Raw genomic sequence first — 19738 nt, 5'->3', positions numbered from 1 at the left:
TCATCCCTACCTGTTCTTCTCCCCCTCCTCCCTCTTGCCGCAGCCCTTGCACTTTCCTCACCAGTGTGCCCTGGGCTTATCTGGTTGGATGACAGTTGGTGGTGCCCACAGCCTCCTGCTCCGCTCCCAAAAAGGCCTGGCCATTGGCGGTGGGACCTGGCCAGGGGCCTGGGGCTTTTTTACTCTGAACATACACTGGCAAACACACACTCCACTCAAAGGGAATGGTTGTCAAAGTCTTTTTATTGTAAACGTTGCCATTTGGAGGCATGAACCCTGATCCTGATGATGTGTGGACCAGAGCCGTTCCTCCCCATTTCCAGGTGGGATCCACCAGTGTGCAAATTCCTGCAGGGGGCTCGCCTCAGACTGAGAACTTGCAGCACACATTCTAGCAGCGGTTCGAACTCTCCGTCCCATTTCCCTTGAGCCAATTAGTGATATGAGGCCCAAATTCTGGGAGGTCGGGTTGGGACATGGGGGTGCAGCCAACCCACAGGCCCATGCAGCAGACCTAGGTCACCTGTTGCTTGTCCTCTCACCCACCTAGACTCCATGAGCAGGACTGGGGCCATTTGGAGGCTTTGACTTTTAAAGAAAGGAAGTCGAGAAACCACTCCCCCGACTTCCCGGCCCCCACCGGGCTCCCTCTTCAGATTAAACATCCTGCCGCAAAAGGAAAGTGCCAGCAGCACTGGCTCCCCTGAAAACCAGGCCTGGTGAACAAACCCATTTGGTTTGACAGGCAGAACCCGAGTTACACAGACAGGCAAACGGACCCCCTTCTACTCCTCTGGGAGAATTGGTTTTGCCGGCTTGTTGATGTGATTTGGGGGGTGGGGTGGGGGGAGGGGGGGGCGGAACAGGGGCGTGCTACACTAAGTGGGGTTTTTCTTTTCTTTCCTCAACAAGGAACTGGCCACGGCCAGGGCACCTCCTTGCACAAAGCGCACAAAGTTGTCGCCCGCCAGAGGCCCCAAAGCGTAGAGACCTGGCTCCTGGACGCACTCGTAGGTGAAGGGGGCAACATCGATGGGGTTCCTCTTGGGGTTCACAGGCTTTAGGGGGTCCACGGCCAGGTCGGCTCCATTGTCGGGCAGGAAGGAGAGGTTGGGGTTGGAACCGATGAGGAGGAGAGCCAGGGAGATGCTGAAGACCTTTTGCTGCCCCCTGCCGTCCTGGAACACACACCTCTTGTCGTCTTTGAAGAAGAGGAGCTGGTGCTCCGGGAGGCTGAGGTAGCCCTCGTATGAACCCAGAGTCAGTATGGATTGTTCCCGCATCATCTGGTGGACTTTGTGGTACTCTGGGTACATCATCTTGGGGAGCTGGTTGAAGATGAGGCCAGGGTCATCCACTTTCCTCCGGAAGGCGTGGATCACGGGCACGTTGCAGTGCCGGGCGAAGAGGACAGCGTCGGCCGCTGACAGCCCAGCCCCGACGATCAGGACGGGGTCCGAGGTCTGGTCCAAGGTCCCATCCTTGGTGGAAGTCTCCAGCACGGAGAGTTCGTGGTGGACAAAGGGAAGATCTTCCCCAGGGATGCCGAGCCAGGCCGGGCTGTCATACGTCCCCGTGGCCAGGACCACGTTCTCGGCGGAGACGGAGAAGGGCTGCTGACTTCCATCACTCCCCTCCGTGAAGCCACTCACCTGGAAGAGCTGCTGGTCTGGGGCAGCCTGGCAGGCTGCCGGCTCCTGGGCACTCCAGTCGGAGAAGCAGTCAGGACCAGAGCCCAGCTCTTGCCGGGGACCAACCCTCCTCACAGCTGTCACCGTGCTGCCACAGTGGAAGTTATGGTATAGCCCCTTCTTCATCACATAGTTCTGGTAATAGTGAGCGATGTCTCCCGCCGTGGCCCGACTGTTTCTGAAGCCTCTGCGGCAGGAAAACGGCAGGGACACTAGGTCAGCCCAGCATCCCTCGGGGCCATTTGCCCATGGGACCTGCCTTACTGTGCCAGTAACCCTCCAGGATTCCCCCGGTGAGCTCGGGGAGAAGGACAGAAAAATCAAATTACTGCAGAAACCCAATTATCCAAATGATGACAGGCTTCTGACCCAACTGATGACCCAAAGTGAGGTGAGTTCAGCTAATCCCTCGGGCAGTCTAGACGATCAAACAAATGAGGGTAGCCCCCTGCTGAAGTAACTAAACCCCATTTTGTTGGGAGATGAGAACTTTCAATCATCTCATCTGAATGAGTCTCAGTCAGGTTCAGACCATTTGCCTTCCCGGAGGGGGATAATGCATGACTATATGTTTGGTTTGGCTTCAGGTCACACAGAAGAGATCAGTTGTTCTCTCCCTGGTTGTGTAGTCTTAAAAATGAAATTCATCTACCAAGAATTTGCATGGAGCTTGGGGGAGACTCACTCGTTAGTGCCCAGCAGAGAAACTGAACAGTGGTGGGCCGTCCTGGGCACTGGCCCAGTCTACACGGGCTTAGCTGGCAGACAGCCCAGAAAACACCGGTGGGGAGGAGCAGTGGGAAGCTGAAGGTGGTGGAGCCTCGGGGGCAGGAAGGGCCCATTTAAATTTGGAAAATTTGGGGAAGCAGCCCAATGGGATTTAAATGAGCCCTGAAAAAGGTCCTTTCAGACCAGCTGAGGAGGGAGACAGAAAATCACTGTGGTATTTGTTCAGTGCTTACAATGTATCAAGCACTGTATTAGACACCAGGGTAGATACCAGATAATCAGGTCAGATACAGTCCCTGCTCCCCATGGACAATGTAAAATTGCATCCCCATTTTACAGATGAGGAAAACTGTGGTCCAGAGAAGTGAAGTGACTTGTCCAAGGGCACACAGCAGGCCAGTGGCAGAGCTTAGAACCCAGGTCCTCCAACTCCTAGGCTCATGTACGATCTACTAAGCCACAGTTACTGTTCCATGAGGCCTTCTCTTCTTGCCCCGACTCCCCCCGACTTTTCCTCACATGTCCATTTGCCCCAAGCCTGTGCAAAAAGTGACCGGAGAGCTGGTCCTTTCCAGCCCCATACTAGGGTGTGAGAAGGGGTGTGTTTCCAGGTCCCTGAGTGGGTGAGATACCTCTAGCTCTGCCCAGAACACACAGGGCAAACCTAGTTGGTGCTGTTCTAGTGTTGGGATGGGATGGGTATAGAGGGCTGTCCTGTTATTGTCCATGGTTGGGGGGTTCATTCTGATGCCTGTCTGCAGTCACTGTACCTGCCTCAACCTGCTGACAGACAGAAACTGTGGGTGCTTGCAATGACAAGCCCACAGCTGCTGTACCAATAAAAAGAAATTACAGGGGTGACTTCACCCCAGAAGTTCAGAATCAACACCTCTCTCTCTCATTCTCTCCCTCTCCCACTTCCTCCGCCTCCTCTCCCTCCACCTCCCCCTCTCCATGTTTGGGACTTTAAATCTGGGTAGTGCTCAGATTGCTTACCGTCTTTTCTTCTTCATCCAGTCTTTGAACTGAAGGTCTGGGAGGCCCATCCACTCGCCTTGGCTTAGTGTGATCATCGAGCCCTCGATGGACTGGGAAGAGACGAGAGATGGAGAGCCCATACGTCAGCCAGATTTCCCTGCTAGGACTGCCCAAGGCAGGGCAGGCTAATTCTGTTGACCTGTTCTTTTTCAGTGGTACTGAAACCCATCACTCTCCTACACGGCCCCTCCCTTCGTGCCCTCATGTCCTCTGCCCTGGGGATGGAGTCCAGTTGCCAGGGTTCTGGCCAGGGCGGGGTGTCTCAGCACTGCCTGCAATGCAGAGGGAGGCCCACTGGTGTTTCTCTGTGTGGGTGAAAGAGGGCTGACGGAGTTAATCCCAATCCCATCCTGTGAAAAATCATCCTGGTAGCAGATCACATAACAGAAAGGGAGAAAGTGGTCTTCAATTGCAGCAGGAGGGGTTCAGGGCAGCTAAGGGCATGAACGTCCCCTCAGAGAAGGATTTTAGAGATTGGAATCAACTAGCAAAGGATGCTGTCTGGATCCCAGGCAAGGGGGTGGGAGGGACAGGGTGATCAGGCCTCTTTTCCCCCAACTCCCTCTCCCTTCTGTGTCATCTGTGGACTTGGATTTGCCCCATATGGGCATTTGATATTCACCCCACCCTCAGTCCCACAGCACTTATGTACATTTCCATAACTTATTTATATCAATGTCTGTCTCCTCCTCTAGACTGCAAGGTCCTTGTGGGCAGTGACGTATCTGCCAACTCTGCTGTACTGTACTCTCCTGAGCATTTAGCGCACAGTAAGTACTCAATAAATAACTTTGATTGATTGACTGTGCCAATCGGAAGTAAATTGACTCCATATTTGAATGGAGAACTAGAGAGAGAAGCTCCCCAGAGCCCCTGGGTCCCAATTTGTCACTGACACTGGAGTGGGAAGGCTCTCGGGTGCCCGTCTTTATCTACTCACGTGCCATGCTCCTCCAGGGAGGTTTTTGCCCAGGACCAGGTGGGGGATGGCCCTGTTCTCTTGGTGCCACCAAGTGAGGACAGATTCTGCACTTCCACCTATATCTGTATCTGGGCGGAGTAGAGTGTCAAAAAGAAGAGCCACTGGGCTGTAGCATCGCCCTTCCAAGCCCTCCGACAGGTATTCCAGGTCCTGGAAGACACAGAAGAGCCTGACTGAGAACAGGTGAGGTTTCTTTACTGTCTTCCCTGCATGAGGTCCCTGTGGAAAACAATAATGAGCCTGAATCTTCTTCTGTCATGGGGGGAAAAGTCCAGAAAGAGTAAGGAAGGGGGTAGGGGTGGGACATGGCACCTCCTCTCTCTTCTCCCCCGCCCCTCCATCCCCCCCAGTGCAAAGGTCTCATGTTGGACATATGCCTGGGGGAAGGGGAGGAAGGAATGTATCGACACTGCATCTGCAGTAGTCCCACCCCTCTCTGATACCATCTCAAAATGGCATTGGGGAGGGGAGGAGTGGAGTGGACAGCAGTGCAAATAGCTGCCAGGCCAGAGTCCTGATCCAAGAACACCCACCGGGATCAATGATACATTCCCGGCAAGCAGCAAAATCCACTAGTTATTCATTCACTTTTTATACTCTGCAAACTCAGGCCAGAAGGCTGTACCTTCTCTTCATGTAACTCCCTGCCCCCACCTCCAATTTATGGGAAGCTGGAGTTGAGGCTCCTTGGGACAGGATGGGATGGATGAATGGTTGGAGCCGACGATGGGGGAGGATTCTGGTATCATGACTCAGATAACAACCTTGATAGATTGGGGATAACGCCTCCTTGCCCCATCCTGCTGCTGCGGAGGAATTTCTTCCCTCACTGTTAAATATTCTCAGTTCCTTTACCATGGACTATCCCCACAGTAAACAAGTGTCCTCTGTAAGCAGGCAAACAGGCGTCTTTGGGTTGCTGACGAAGCAGCAGTACCTTCTGACAGCATCCTTGATGTCCGAATTGATCCATTTAGGGCAGCCCCGCTCTTCTCAATTGAGCAAGGAGCTAGCGAGGCTGTCTTACTTTCTTTATGGGTGTGCAGTGTGGAAGGAAGTGTCCTTTTAACCACTCACACACTTGGATGAACTTGTCCTCCCTGTGAAGGACAATTACATGCTCCTCCCCGCTCCCCCCCCAACCCCAGTGTTCACACACTCACCCCTGCTCCTTCAGGAGGTTGGGGTAATGTCCCCACTTAGCTTCCCTCCACCCCCAGCCTCATCAACCCCTGCTGTCTGCCGGGTGAACTCAGGTAGCGGGCTATATTGGTACCAAGCACGAGCTAGCCGCTCCTACCACTCTGTTGCAGGGACTGGATCCCTGGGGCAGCTGAATTCAAGTATGTTCCAGTGGGGAGCAGGAGTCCTCCAGGGAGGACTCTGCCCTGGCACTAGTGAACTGTGAGGACACCTGTTGAGATCAGGTTTCTACTGACAAGTGAAGCAAAGCAGATAGTGGATTCACAGGCATTGTTCATGAAGAGCATAGTGCCAGCTGCAGTCTAGGCATGTCCTAGCTGGTGGGTTGGTAGTGGGCCAGTCCCCACCAGTCTCCGCCGATGGGAATGGCAAGACTTTGTCTGGCTCTGAGCCCAAACAGGTGGGTCTGCAGGCCCTGGAGAGGATAGGTCTCTCCAGCGGAGATGAGGAGATTCTCACACTGACCTGGTCAATGATTGAGACCTCTGGTGTTTCCTCAAGTTTCTTCTGTAGGATCGGGTGCGGGTGGACAGCATCTCTCCTGACATAGGGGGTGTAGCCAGAGAGCAAATAGGACAGGCAGATTCCAGAGGGGCCGTTCCCTGAAATGAGAGGACGAGAGAGCCCTGTGACTGCCGAGGGGTCCGGTCTAAGGAGGGGGGACAGCATTTCACAGTGCCGTGGCAAAAGGCACATCTGGGGAAGGGTCCTCAAGGGGCGATCCTTTATGGTGATCCTGGGACAGACCATCTCCCCTGCGGGGTTCTCACCCGGTGCTGATTCCGATAAGGTGATGAAATCTGCTCGGAAAGAATCCCTATAGAGCAGGCCCTGACTCTGAGTTCTTGGGAGGCTGAGTCATAGTCGGTTATTAATTCTCGGCTGCCAGAATTAGAATAGACGAGGCCACCGGAGTCCACATCCTTTGCCTTCATCACAGTCTCCTGGCCCCGAGCATCCATTCTCATCCTAGACCCTGAGCCCTTTGGATCTACACCATTTAGTACTGCAGAGAGACAGATGAGAGAATCAATCAGTCAATCAATATCATACCACTGACTGATTAATAATGTGGAGGGAACTGGACTCGGCCTCCAGACGGGGAGTTAAATCCTGCTGTGAGAGAGAGGCTGAACTGGAAGCCATGGCCCTTGGCCTCTTGGTGCTCTAATAATAAAGGGAACAAGCAAGTCCTTGTTGGCCCCAGAATTGCTTTACACGCAAGGAGAGCCCCACAGCTGGAGGAATTTGATCAAGACCTGCAGGGAGAAGAAGGTGGAACCTGAAGATGTGACACTCTCAGCAGAGTCTATCTTTCTGTGAGTTTGTCTGGCTCCAGTCTGGTGTTCTTGGTTTACTACGGATGCCTCTTGGACCTGTGTGGTCTGATTGGCCAAAAGGCAGTGAGTTCTTCTTAGAGCTTCCTCCTGTAGACCTTCAAGATGAGTGCCGGAATGGACACCCTCATCTCAGGAAAATCCAGGACTCCGACCTAGGAATGGGATGGAAAACTCTTCCAAGTGGCCAGGAGCAGGGAACGCATTGCTGGGCTCTGAGCCCCCATGTGAATATTCCTCTCAGACATCCTGTGTGGGAGCAAGGTCCCGTGGTTGAGAAAGAGGCCTTAGTCCCCAGAATTCAAGTTCTACTGGGGACGGGTAGCCTAGATGAAGGGAATCATCAATTGAAAGCTACAGCCTGGCATCAGTGCCCCACTAGAGTCAAGTTCACTGCTCCTGCCACTTTCTCTTTCCTGAGGCAAAGGGAGAGTCTGCTTCCTCCTTGGGTGTCCCCAGAGGAGAGCAAGGGCCCATCTTCAGGACAGGTCGATATGACATAGGTGCCTTTGGCCAGCTCTGTGTTTACTCTAGGTCTGTCTCAATTGTTAGCTCTTTTTTTTTTCTGAACTGTGAGTGGGGCAGCAGTGGGGGATTAGAGCTTCAGCTGACTCTGCCCAAGGGCAGAGTCAATTAAAATGCCAGTGCAAACGGTGAAGAAATGCCAGTGCAAACAGTGAAGTTAAAATAACATTAAAACTGCAAACAATAGCAACAACAATCTATATTTAGCTCAGCTCTCGCTGGAGAGGATTTCAATGGTCTCCAGACATTTTGTAGGACCACTGCATGGGCAGCTGTGAGCAGTGTTTCCTGGAGATGGGAAAAAATGGGAAATTTCCCTTAAGGACATCTAGCAAAGGAGGGGGAACTATTATTATTATTATTTCTGGCCTTCCCAGAAACCCGCTCTCTGCCAAGCAAAGAGAACATTTGGGTGAGAACTCTGTTGTCAACCAAAAGAAAGCTAACAGGGTCACTGCTTCATGGGAGAGTGAGGTTGGAGTCGCCTTCCTGAATTTTGTGCTGTGGGGCAATGCGAAGGGGGAGGCGAGACTCTCTCACTGACCTCTCTTTACAATGGGAGGCCACCAGAAGTGCTCGGTACAGTGCTCTATTCACTGTAAGCGCTCAAATACTATTGATTGATTGATGGAGGAGTTCAGTTGCTGTTCACTTTGTTGATATTGGTGGGCCCCTTCCAAGATCAGCCTAAGGCTCTAGGCTCCTGTGCTGCTCTATGAACCTGTGCTTCATCAACGGCTACTCTCAGGGGAGGTTTGGGAATCTGAGGTCCATGTGGGAGTGGGAGACTTCCCCTGGGCTCTGAGTAGTCCCTCCTCACCCCCCATGGTTCCCAGGACCTTCTGGAGACAGCAGGAACCAAAAGCAAACAAAGAAGGCAGCTTGGAACCCCAGAAGGCCAAGGCAGAGCAGACCTGATTTGCCCTGCCAGGAGGTGTCATCACTACTCTGACTAACTCCCGGGAAGAATTAAAAGAAAAAAAGGCAATCCCCCAAACCACAAATCTCTGAAATCCATGAGTCACTCACTATTTTCCCTCCATCAAGTCTTTTATTTCCTAAAGCAACAGAGATGGTCAAATCAATCATCTGACACATTCCAAGGAAGCAACTTTAGAGAAAATTCTACTGTTTACAAGATCCACATTTCAGACCTAAGGAAATGCCTTGAGCAAAATTTCTCCTTAGTTCACTTTTCTTTTTCTTGGTGGGGTTCTCTCTATTCTCAGCAGCGAAGTGTAGCGGAAGCACACTGTCTTTGGGAGATCTCCAGCTGGAAGAGAGAGCCCTGGGTCTTTTGCCATGGCACAATATATCCAAGTGACAGCTCAGCCCTGAAATGGGCAGGGAGCAGTGTTGAGGGAGCAGGTTTCCTAGAGAATACCTACCTATTATGACAACCGGAAGTGGCTTGGAACTGCTCAGGCTTGGATGCTCTTTCCACACAGAAGACATTCTGAAGGCTGGTGAAGAGTTTCACGGCTGGAAGTCAACCTGCAAAAATGTCCCAATTATGCCAAATCAGTCATGGAGTGGGGGTGGTCTCCCAACACAGCCCGTCACCCCTGTCAATTATTCCGGACCTTTAATTCTCTCCTTAGGCCCCCTGTTCCTCCCCCTTCCCCATCCCTCACCCTTAATGATCTGGCCACCTACTTGATCACGAAAATTAACACAATCAGGTCTGAGCTCCCCAAAGTCACCCCTCCCCTTCCTGCCTCCCCCCTCCAACCCTCTCCCCTACTTTCCCATCCTTCCCTGCAGTATCCTCAGAGGAAATCTCCTCCCTCCTCACAAGTGCCACCCCCTCCACCTGTGCCTCGGACCCCATTCCCGTTCATCTTATAAAAACCATCGTCCCTGCCCTCTTCTATCTTTAACCGCTCACTCTCCAATGGCTTCTTCCCCTCTGCCTTCAAACATGCCCATGTCCCCCCATCCTAAAAAAACTCTCTCTCGACCCCACTTCCCCTTCCAGTTATCGCCCTATCTCTCTACTACCCTTCCTTTCCAAGCTCCTAGAATGAGTCGTCTACACTCGCTGCCTAGAATTCCTTAACTCCAATTCTCTCCTGGACCCCTTCCAATCTGGCTTCCGTCCCCTCCACTCTACCGAGACTGCTCTCTCTAAAGTCACCCACGAACCTCCTTCTTGCCAAATCCAATGGCTCCTACTCTATCCTAATCCTCTTTGACCTCTCAGCTGCCTTTGACACTGTTGACCATCCCCTTCTCCTCCACACCTTATCTCACCTTGGCTTCACGGACTCTGTCCTCTCCTGGTTCTCCTCTTATCTCTCTGGTCGTTCATTCTCAGTCTCCTTTGCAGGCTCCTCCTCCCCCTCCCATCCTCTAATTGTTGGGGTTCCTCAAGGGTCAGTTCTTGTCCCTCTCTGTTCTGCACATACACTCACTCCCTCGGTGAACTCATCCGTTCTCACGGCTTCAACTATCATCTCTATGCAGATGACACACAGATCTACATCTCTGCCCCGTCCTCTCCCCCTCCCTTCGGGCTCGCATCTCCTCCTGCCTCCAAGACGTCTCTACCTGGATGTCTGCCCGCCACTTAAAACTCAACATGGCCAAAACTGAGCTCCTCATCTTCCCTCCCAAGCCCTGTCCTCTTCCTGACTTCCCTATCATTGTGGATGGTACGACCATCCTTCCCGTCTCTCAGGCCCGCACCCTCGATGTCATCTTTGACTCGGCTCTCTCGTTCACCCCACACATCCGACCCGTCACCAAAACCTGCCGGTCTCACCTTTATAATATCGCCAAGATCCACCCTTTCCTCTCCACCCAAATGGCTATCTTACTGTTATGGGCTCTTGTAGTATCCCGGCTGAATTATCGTGTCAGCCTTCTCTCTGATCTCCCTTCCTCCTGTCTCTCCCCGCTCCAGTCTATTCTTCACTCCGCTGCCTGGCTCATCTTCCTGCAGAAACGCTTTGGGCATATCACTCCCCTTCTTAAAAACCTCCAGTGGCTGCCTATCAACCTCCGCATGAAACAAAAACTTCTCACTCTAGGCTTCAAGGCTCTCCATCACCTTGCCCCCTCCTACCTCTCCTCCCTTCTCTCTTTCTACTGCCCACCCCGCACGCTCTGCTCCTCTGCTGCCCAACTCACCATCCCATTCTCGCCTATCCCACCGTCAACCCCTGGGCCACGTCCTCCCATGGTCCTGGAATGCCCTCCCTCCTCACCTCCGCCAAACTAATTCTCTTCCCCTCTTCAAAACCGTACTTAAAGCTCACCTCCTCCAAGAGGCCTTAACAGACTGAGCTCCCCTTTTCCCTCTGCTCCCTCTGCTCCCCCTCTGCTTCCTCTCCTCACCTAAGCCTTCTCTTCCCCCCTTTCCCTCTGCTCCTCCCACTCTCCCTCCTCCTCCCCTCAGCACTGTACTCGTCCGCTCAACTGTATATATTTTCATTACCCTATTTATTTTGCTGAGATGTACATCACCTTGATTCTATTTATTTGCTATTGTTTTAATGAGATGTTCATCCCCTTGATTTTATTTATTGCTATTATTTTTGTCTGTCTCCCCCGATTAGACTGTAAGCCCATCAAAGGGCAGGGACTGTCTCTATCTGTTACCGATTTGTACATTTCAAGCACTTAGTACAGTGCTCTGCACATAGTAAACACTCAATAAATACTATTGAATGAATGAATGAATGAATGAATGAACACAAGGAGCCAAGACATAGGCTACGTCAGGAGAATGATCCTCCTCTCCCTGTTAGGGATGAGAGGGCCCTGCTTCTCAGTTGGGGGATTTGGACTGTAAAGCCGAAGCTGGGGTCTGAACTCACAATAGGAAAGGGCGCCATCGAGGATCCAGTTCCCAAAAGACTTGCAAATCTCGGGAGCCCAGGGTTCCCTCTTTACTACTGAAAATATCATCCTTTATCGTTTGGGAAAAGGTTGGAGAACTGACTGAGAGGCTCAGAATCATTGCTAGAGCCCCTGCAGGAGGGCAGGGTATTTCTAGCCTTTAAAAAAGAAGGTCCAACCTTAATGGCAGCAATAACTGAGTGTTAGGGTGCTTGTCAAGTCAGTAATCCTGACCCTTCAAAAATGATTCATGTTCCCATCATGAGCTCACGGGGAGAAAGCTTTCCCGAAAGGAAGGCAGAAAAACGATTCCTGTAAGGCTAACTCGTGTTAGTCAAACAGAGGGATGAGGTGGAAGGGGACCGGGCAGCTGGGTTAGGAACAGGCCTGTTAAATGAAAGCTTCATGTGCTTCACCCCCTTCAAGACAGAAATCCCAAACCCTCTAAATGCTGAAATACCATTTGGCTCATCTACTTTGGCCAGCTGCTCTTCTGAGACCCTGCACAGAGTACAGGCTGAACTTGCTCTCTATCTTTATGAAATTATTTCCTCCCCTGCTGATGATTTGGAGCTAATGGTCCATCCTGCTTGCCGCTCTAAACTAGGAGGGGATGTTCTTGTGCACAAGCGACTGAGCACTCCAGTCCAAACCTAATTGGATGGACACTCAGCAAACATGGTCCTGGCCTCTGGCGCCAGGGGAGGAGAGATTTTCAAATGAGCAAGCGTGTGGCTTTAATTTGATAAAATCCCAGTGGAGTTGCGGGGCCGTTTTACAATCGTTTTTTGGTTCACTTGAAAACATGGAAATCAATAACTCTAAAAGGGGGTGGCTGAGGCGGGCTCGCGAGCATGTGTGCGTATGTGTATGTGCATACATGCACACGTGCGGGCGGGCGTGTGTGTGTTTCCTTTTTGCTGAAGTAATTCCAGCCTTTGAGGAAACCAATCAGGGAAGTGGCAACCCCACTCCACTGTGAGTCTCATTGCTGGGAGTCTCAGTTAAGTGTGAAAATGCAGCTGCCACATGCGCAGGTAGAGGGGAAGTCATTAGCACACCGGTGTGGTACTGCTGGGAAGGAGGAGGGTGAGCACAGAAAATATCGACCTGGGTATGCAGACTTAGATTAATGGTGAGACTCCTGAGGGAAAGTGCCTGACCCAGACATATTTTTATCCCATTTATCACTCTCCAAATCCCAATCAAGCCAATTTCTCTGGACCACTACCAAGTCATGAATTACTTAAAGTTGTCACCTGTGCTGGGTAAGGGGGGATGTGTTTGTAACACCACTGTGGCTCATAATGGGCCAGGTGCAGAGAGGAAAAGGAAACAGTTCTATAGAACTTGGCTCCTTCACACCAACCAGAACTTTCAGATCAACTTTTTGGTTCTTTGACCTTCTGAGAGGGTGAAGTTCAGTTCAGGTTTTCCTCATAAGACTCTCCATTCCTCATTTTGCAGGAAGTTCCTTTTTCTAGGGGATGAGTTTTCGGGCTTGCTGCTCATTGTGATTTGAAAAATTTCATGGTGAAACAAAAAAATAACTGAGGAAAAAAAATCACTTGGTGTGGGCCTTACTTGGCTGTGTGGAGGAGGTGAGGCCCCCTGAGATTCCTGGTTTCTGGTGTGATAATACGGGGAGAGATGGAAACAGAGAGAGTTGCTTCCATGGGGCCTGTTCTAACGGTTCCTGCCCACTCCAAACTTCATGCCTTAGGAGACCCGATCCTGCTCTTGGCAAGTTGAATTAGTCGAGCAATAGTGGATCAGGCTGGCTTTGTGCCTGGAATGGGTAGTCAGGGGTTGGGACCTCTTTCTGTCCCCAGGAGTTCCTTCCTCATGCCCGGCCTCTCTGGGGGCAGAGGGAGATGACGGGGAGAGTCAGGGCTCAGCCCAGCCCCAAGTGACCAGACACCCTGCATTCGGCACTTTTGGCCAACACCAGCCACCTGGAATAGAGCCCACTTTTGGCCTGTATTTAAGTGACTGCAGCAAGAAGCCCTGTCCCTGGAGGAGCCAGGAGTAGAGAGCAATGTCAGCGGCAACACAGCAGCAAGAGAGGGGAAGCCAAGTTGCAGATTTCCCTACTTCCCAGTCATTATTGTGCTCTTTGCTCAAGGCCTTCCAAACAGCCTTTCGGCCACAACCTCCAAGTAGCAGTTGGAGGTTGCAGTGGACCTGATTTCAGAAGCCAGTCAGTGGGGAACATGAAAGCATCAGGGAAGGCCATACAATCTTCTCACCTTGCCTCCTTTCTCTACTCTTGGTTGTTGGCTACTGGCTACTGCAGGGACAGGGTACCGGGCATCATGCTGGTGAGGAGCTCCCTTGATGTTGTCTCAGGAGTGTTCTGGGTATGTTCATTCATTCATTCAATAGTATTTATTGAGCGCTTACTATGTGCAGAGCACTGTACTAAGCGCTTGGAATGAACAAGTCGGCAACAGATAGAGACAGTCCCTGCCATTTGATGGGCTTACGGTCTAATCGGGGGAGACAGACAGACAAGAACAATGGCAATAAACAGAGTCAAGGGGAAGAACATCTCGTAAAAACAATGGCAGCTAAATAGAATCAAGACGATGTACATTTCATTAACAAAATAAATAGGGTAATGAAAATATATACAGTTGAGCGGACGAGTACAGTGCTGAGGGGATGGGAAGGGAGAGGGGGAGGAGCAGAGGGAAATGGGGGGAAAAGAGGGTTAAGCTGCGGAGAGGTGAGGGGGGGTGGTAGAGGGAGTAGAGGGAGAAGGGGAGCTCAGTCTGGGAAGGCCTCTTGGAGGAGGTGAGTTTTAAGTCGGGTTTTGAAGAGGGGAAGAGAATCAGTTTGGTGGAGGTGAGGAGGGAGGGCGTTCTAGGACCGCGGGAGGACGTGGCCCAGGGGTCAACGGCGGGATAGGCGAGACCGAGGGACGGTGAGGAGGTGGGCGGCAGAGGAGCGGAGCGTGCGGGGTGGGCGGTAGAAAGAGAAAAAGGAGGAGAGGTAGGAAGGGGCAAGGTAACGTAGAGCCTTGAAGCCTAGAGTGAGGAGTTTTTGTTTGGAGCAGAGGTTGATAGGCAACCACTGGAGGTATTTAAGAAGGGGAGTGACATGCCCAGATCGTTTCTGCAGGAAGATGAGCCGGGCAGCGGAGTAAAGAATAGACTGGAGTGGGGCGAGAGAGGAGGAAGGGAGATCAGAGAGAAGGCTGATACAGTAGTCTAGCCGGGATATAACGAGAGCCCGTAATAGTAAGGTAGCCGTTTGGGTGGAGAGGAAAGGGCGGATCTTGGCGATATTGTAAAGGTGAGACTGGCAGGTCTTGGTAACGGATAGGATGTGTGGGGTGAATGAGAGAGACGAGTCAAGGATGACACCGAGATTGCGGGCCTGAGAGACGGGAAGGATGGTCGTGCTATCCACGGTGATAGGGAAGTCTGGGAGAGGACCGGGTTTGGGAGGGAAGATGAGGAGCTCAGTCTTGCTCATGTTGAGTAGTATGTGTTTGCTTGAGAGCAGTAGTTGTAGCAAGTGAGTATTGATGAGAGGGCTACCTGGGATAAGAGGGAGATCCCCATACATGTGCCTGTTTACTGTTTGTCTTTCTGTCTCTCTCTTGGCCTGTCTCTGCCTTTTTTCTTTCCACTGCTCTTTCCGTCTTTCTTTGTTCCTTTTTCACCCCCACTCCTGGAGCGGTCCACTTCCTTGGAAGCTATGTAACCCTTGTCTCCTCTGACTCCTTGCCCAGGGTAGCCCCAACCCAACACCCATGCTTTTCCTCCACCCAAACCCCTGCCACAGCCCTCTAGTAATGGCAGGGAGGAAGTAATAATAATAACAATGTTGGTTTTTGTTAAGCACTTACTATGTGCCAAGCACTGTTCTAAGCACTGGGGTAGATACAGGGTCATCAGGTTGTCCCACGTGAGGCTCACAGTTAATCCCTGTTTTACAGATGAGGTAACTGAGGCAGAGAGAAGTGAAGTGACTTGCCCACAGTCACACAGCTGCCAAATGGCAGAGCCAGGATTCGAACTCATGACCTCTGACTCCCAAGCCCGTGCTCTTTCCACTGAGCCACACTGCTTCTCTAATAAATGGTGGTATTTGTTAAGCACTTACTATGTGCAAAGCACTGTTCTAAGCGCTGGGGGATACAAGGTGATCAGGTAGTCTCACACGGGACTCACAGTTTTAATCCCCATTTTACAGATGAGGTAACTGAGGCACAGAGAAGTGAAGTGACTTGCCCAAAGTCACCCAGCTGGCAAGCAGCAGAGCCGGGATTAGCACCCATGACCTCTGACTCCCAAGCCCAGGCTCTTTCCACTGAGCCATAGGGAGGTAGGGGGTGGCAGTCACCTGTCCTTAGGGGTCAAGGAGGGCACCTGAGGGCAATGCCAGAGGAAGCCCAAGGACAGGTGGCACAACCTTGGTCTTAGCTCTGTTCTGAGTCTTCTGACTGTTGTGGCTGTTCCAGGGCAAACTCTAAGGCTGGGAAACTTTTAATCCTTCAGTTCTTATTCCTTTGTTTCTCTGCCCCTCTGTCTCCCACAGCCTCTACTTCCCTAGTACATCTAGACTTTGACTCTTTTCTCTTACTTATAACTCTTTCTCTTAAAACACAGTCATCATGCCTGATTCTTCTCCCTTGAGGATTTCCTCTCCAGTTTCGGTGCCTTACCCACCTTTCCCTCTAGCCTCCAAGTCCTTCCCCCAGCAGTGCGTTCCATTCCTGAAGACTCAAAAATGGCCACAGGGAGGGGGAAACCGTGGCCTCCCAACTGATGACTGTCCTCTTCTGGTTCCTAGAGCCCTTCAGCAATCTGGAAAATGCCCGAGTCAAGTCTAGCCCAGGGGGTTGCCCACTGCCCAGTAGAGCCAGTGCCTGTGCAGTCAGCCAATCCAAAGCACACCAAGACAGTCCTCTCTGCTTTTTCCAGGGTCAAGTTGCCCCTCAAGGAATGTTTCCCTTCAGCCAGATTGATCTTGCAGTTCAGCAGGGTCCAGGGCCCAGTGACTGAGGCACAGCCCCGGCTGGCTGGGTGAGATCTCACAAAAAGAACCTTTCAGCTCTTTTATCTCCTGCCTGGCCAGTCTTTCTCCCCCAAGGAGAGGAGCTGCAGCACAAGGGATTTGGTTATCCACTTGGCTTGGCTTGATTCTGGAAGCCCCTCTGTTTGACTATGTATACCCTGATGAAGCACCAGCCAGTCTGTTTTTGTCTCCTGTCTCTGTATAGATGGGTCTGACACAAAGATCCACAGTACAGCTGGGAAATCACACCTCATCATGTGAAGGGTGGAGAAGGGGAGTGTGAGCGGAGGGGAAGGGAAGTATGCTGTATCAAGGGGGGAAAAGGAGGCCTCCAGAAACCACTAAAAGGCTAGAAAATTGGATCCCTATCCCAGGCCCAAACAGGTATACCTTTCAGTAAGTGAAACACCAGTACTTGACCTTTGTCATGACAACAACCACAAAGCCGGCCAGAGAGATTTACAATGCTCACAGGTCTACAGATACTTTCCCCTGCCCCAGACTTGAATATCCTCAGCAGTGTTACCTCCTGACTCCCCTTTTTCACTGGCCCCCGCTCTTCCTGCTTCCCACTTCTCTAAGCCAAGTGAACGGATCCAGCCTCCTGCCACAAACACTCTCGGCACTCCCCAAAGATACAGAAACCTAGAGTTCATGGAAAGGAGAGGCAAATCGAATTTAATTTCCTGAGGTTCAGCCTGATTTCCTCAAAGACTTAGCACCTGCTCATTTGCTTGTCTGCTGCAATTCTCTGCACCCAGCCTCCTTCCTGTTTTAGGATTTCAAAAGGCTTAGCAATTGGTTGTGGAGGCGAGTTACAGGACTCATCATGTCCCGGACCATCTTTCAGCCCATGAAGACATGTTTGGGAGGGGATTTCCTTGGGGATGGGAGAGACTGTGACTCCCCAAAAGGAGCAAGGGGGCTCAGGCTTACTCACCCCTCTCCACTGCCCCAGTAGGGTATGGAACATGGCAGCTTGGGTTTTCCAGTGGGGAAACGAGATAGAATCTGAGCAAGGTCACACAGCGAGAGATGGAGCTCGAAGAGCAGCTAGGCCCCTCAGCTCCCAGTTCAGGTCTTGTCTGCCACGACATACTTCCTTGACGGGGGTGGAGGAGCATTTCATCGTATAGGGGCCCAGCTCCAATGGCTACATGTACACCACTGGGATGCTTTAAATGGGAGGAAAGGACAGCAGCTACACCAGATTTCAGGTTCCGAAGAACCCAGGGTGTTAGACGTCCCATGCCTTCTTTGGGAGCCTGCTATTTCTCTGATGAGACCCCGTTGGGTAGCCGGTACCATGTGCTAGGGAGGTCACCTGACACCTTTGGTTAGTGGTTTGTGAGGCTCAGAAACAAGGAAGTGATGACTAATCTCTGCATTGCATAATGCATGCCCACAAGGGGAACCAAGGGAAGGAATTCTCCCTGGTTTCCGGGATTATCAGATCTCTGGTCTCTGCCAGTCCTTCCTCTCAGCCCCCTAGCACTACACAGCGGCCCTGGGTCAGGAGCCAGATCCCATGTTACATGGTTTTCAGTCTTTTGTGATCACGTGATGGCTCTGATGGCTCTTACTGTCTTCCCTTCCCAACATGGCACAAGGCAAATCCAAACACTGAAAAGGAATCTCAGACTAAAGAAACCGGTCATTCGTTGACTGTCAAATAAGACAACAAAGATCAACCACTCCTCACTGCCTGCCTCTTCCTCCTCTCATGCTACTACCCCATCCCCCACATCATCTTTCCCTGTCTCCCCTTCCGTCTTGGCCAGGTTATTGGAATTATGGCTAAAGGAACACTGAGGCGAAAGAAGACACATTGTTGTCGTGTCTGCCATTTCCTCATACAAAACATTCAGGTATAAACAAGCAAGGCCTAGGAACTCAATAGCCTCTGGCTGAAGGGGCTCCCATGTACGTGGTCTCCTTCTCTCGGTTTTAGGACTTCGCTGAATGGCATTCTTTGTGCTATCGAATCAGGTTGCCACCCAGTTAGGGTTTGCTCAGGCTGAGAAAAGTATACTGCCACTCACCTTGCTCTCCTGGGGCCCAGGTTTCCAACAGAGCTCTCACGACCTGGAGGAAGAAGACACTTTGGGTAACTGACATGCTGGATTTTGGTTGCTGCTAAGACAAACCAGATATTAAAAAGTGCAGATGCTTTCTGAAAACATAAAGGGAGGAGGAGGGGCACAAACACAGCTGTTGGAACTAAGACAGCACCTCATAAACCTGCTTGACTACCTGGGGGATTTCTCCATTGTTTCCTTAGCAGAGACTTCTAATGGAATCTGCCCTTACTCATTTGCCTCAATTACCTCATCTGTAAAATGGGGATTGAGACTGTGAGCCCCATGTGGGAAAGGGATTGGGTCCAACTCGATTTGCTTGTATCCATCCCACTTAGCTTAGGGCCTGGCACAGAATAAGCGCTTAAAAATATTATTAGTAGTATTATTATTATTTGGATTGTCTTCCAGACAGTGAAATTGGGATGGCTCCGTTGCCCCCTCTGCTGGAGTTTTTTTCTCTTGCCTCAACTCCAGTTCAGATGTACGATTGGGTCTCCTTGCTAAGGCTAACGTTGACACTGTCTTTTAAAGTTCACCTTCCCAGGACCTTGCTTGGTCACTGGCCTTTCTGCTTTCCCTGGCCCCGCTTGTTGACTCAGAGCTCTCTTACCTTAGTGTGGAAAGCTGGGGAGAGAGGGAAAACTATCTCTCTAGCTTGCTCTTTCCCGAAGCCAAATAGCTCATGGATCCCGGCCGTTCTTCTGGATGGTTGTTCCTACGTGGGAATTCAAGCGTCTGCTTAAATGTAGTAGGGAACCAATTCTTATTACAGGGAGGAAGGCAGGGCTAGGGTTGGGGGGCGTGGCTAGGAAAATCACTTTCATAAGCATGAGTCAGCAGGGTTGCTCAGTTTATGAATGAACTTGCAGAGCTTCTTGGGTGAGTTTGCCATGTGAGTGACAAGAGACAAGCCAGAGACAGTTCAAAGGTATCTGTCTCCAGGCTTTGGGGTGTGTTTGGGTGGGGGGAAGAAGAATCCGCTATTTGATGTGATCTGAGTTTGATTCATGAGAGCTAGCTCTCCACCCAGGAACGAGTGGGGGGCGGGTGAGGGCTGGGGGGTTGAAATGACCCAGGTGGGGCTTTCCTGAAATGATACTTTCCAGAGGATTGGGTTTAACACAAAGCCAAATCTGGCTCTTTTCCTCTGCAAAAAGGGGAGGAGCACAATCTTTGCTTGCTTTCCAGAAGGGCCATTTAATAGTTAAAATCCCTCGGTTCCCTGCGGGACTGTGAATGTGTAACTGTATCCTCTCATCTCCGGGATAAGCCATAGTCACG

General features: G+C 51.3%; 1 protein-coding gene across 9 annotated transcripts in view; it reads right to left on the bottom strand.

Annotated features, from left to right (window-relative positions):
* Positions 1 to 223: 223 nt before the first annotated feature.
* Positions 224 to 19738, bottom strand: part of OSGIN1 (oxidative stress induced growth inhibitor 1) — a 335667-nt gene continuing 316152 nt past the window's right edge. For 7 of the 9 annotated variants that reach the window (XM_039910211.1, XM_039910212.1, XM_039910209.1 and 4 more), the window contains 7 exons: positions 19068 to 19172; positions 18419 to 18461; positions 8894 to 8999; positions 6109 to 6245; positions 4399 to 4590; positions 3417 to 3508; positions 224 to 1878 (listed from right to left, as the gene is read on the bottom strand). In XM_039910211.1, the coding sequence (XP_039766145.1) occupies positions 879 to 1878; positions 3417 to 3508; positions 4399 to 4590; positions 6109 to 6245; positions 8894 to 8960 (1488 nt within the window). In that variant the 5' untranslated portion in view covers positions 8961 to 8999; positions 18419 to 18461; positions 19068 to 19172 and the 3' untranslated portion in view covers positions 224 to 878. The remainder of the gene's footprint in view (positions 1879 to 3416; positions 3509 to 4398; positions 4591 to 6108; positions 6246 to 8893; positions 9000 to 18418; positions 18462 to 19067; positions 19173 to 19738) is intronic. The other 2 variants (XM_039910214.1, XM_039910215.1) reach the window with 1 other exon arrangement.

This window comes from Ornithorhynchus anatinus, chromosome X1 (assembly GCF_004115215.2).
Source record: "Ornithorhynchus anatinus isolate Pmale09 chromosome X1, mOrnAna1.pri.v4, whole genome shotgun sequence".
Lineage (NCBI taxonomy): Eukaryota > Metazoa > Chordata > Mammalia > Monotremata > Ornithorhynchidae > Ornithorhynchus > Ornithorhynchus anatinus.
Note: the sequence above shows the minus strand (reverse complement) of the source record. Positions and strands in the feature narration are given on the sequence as shown.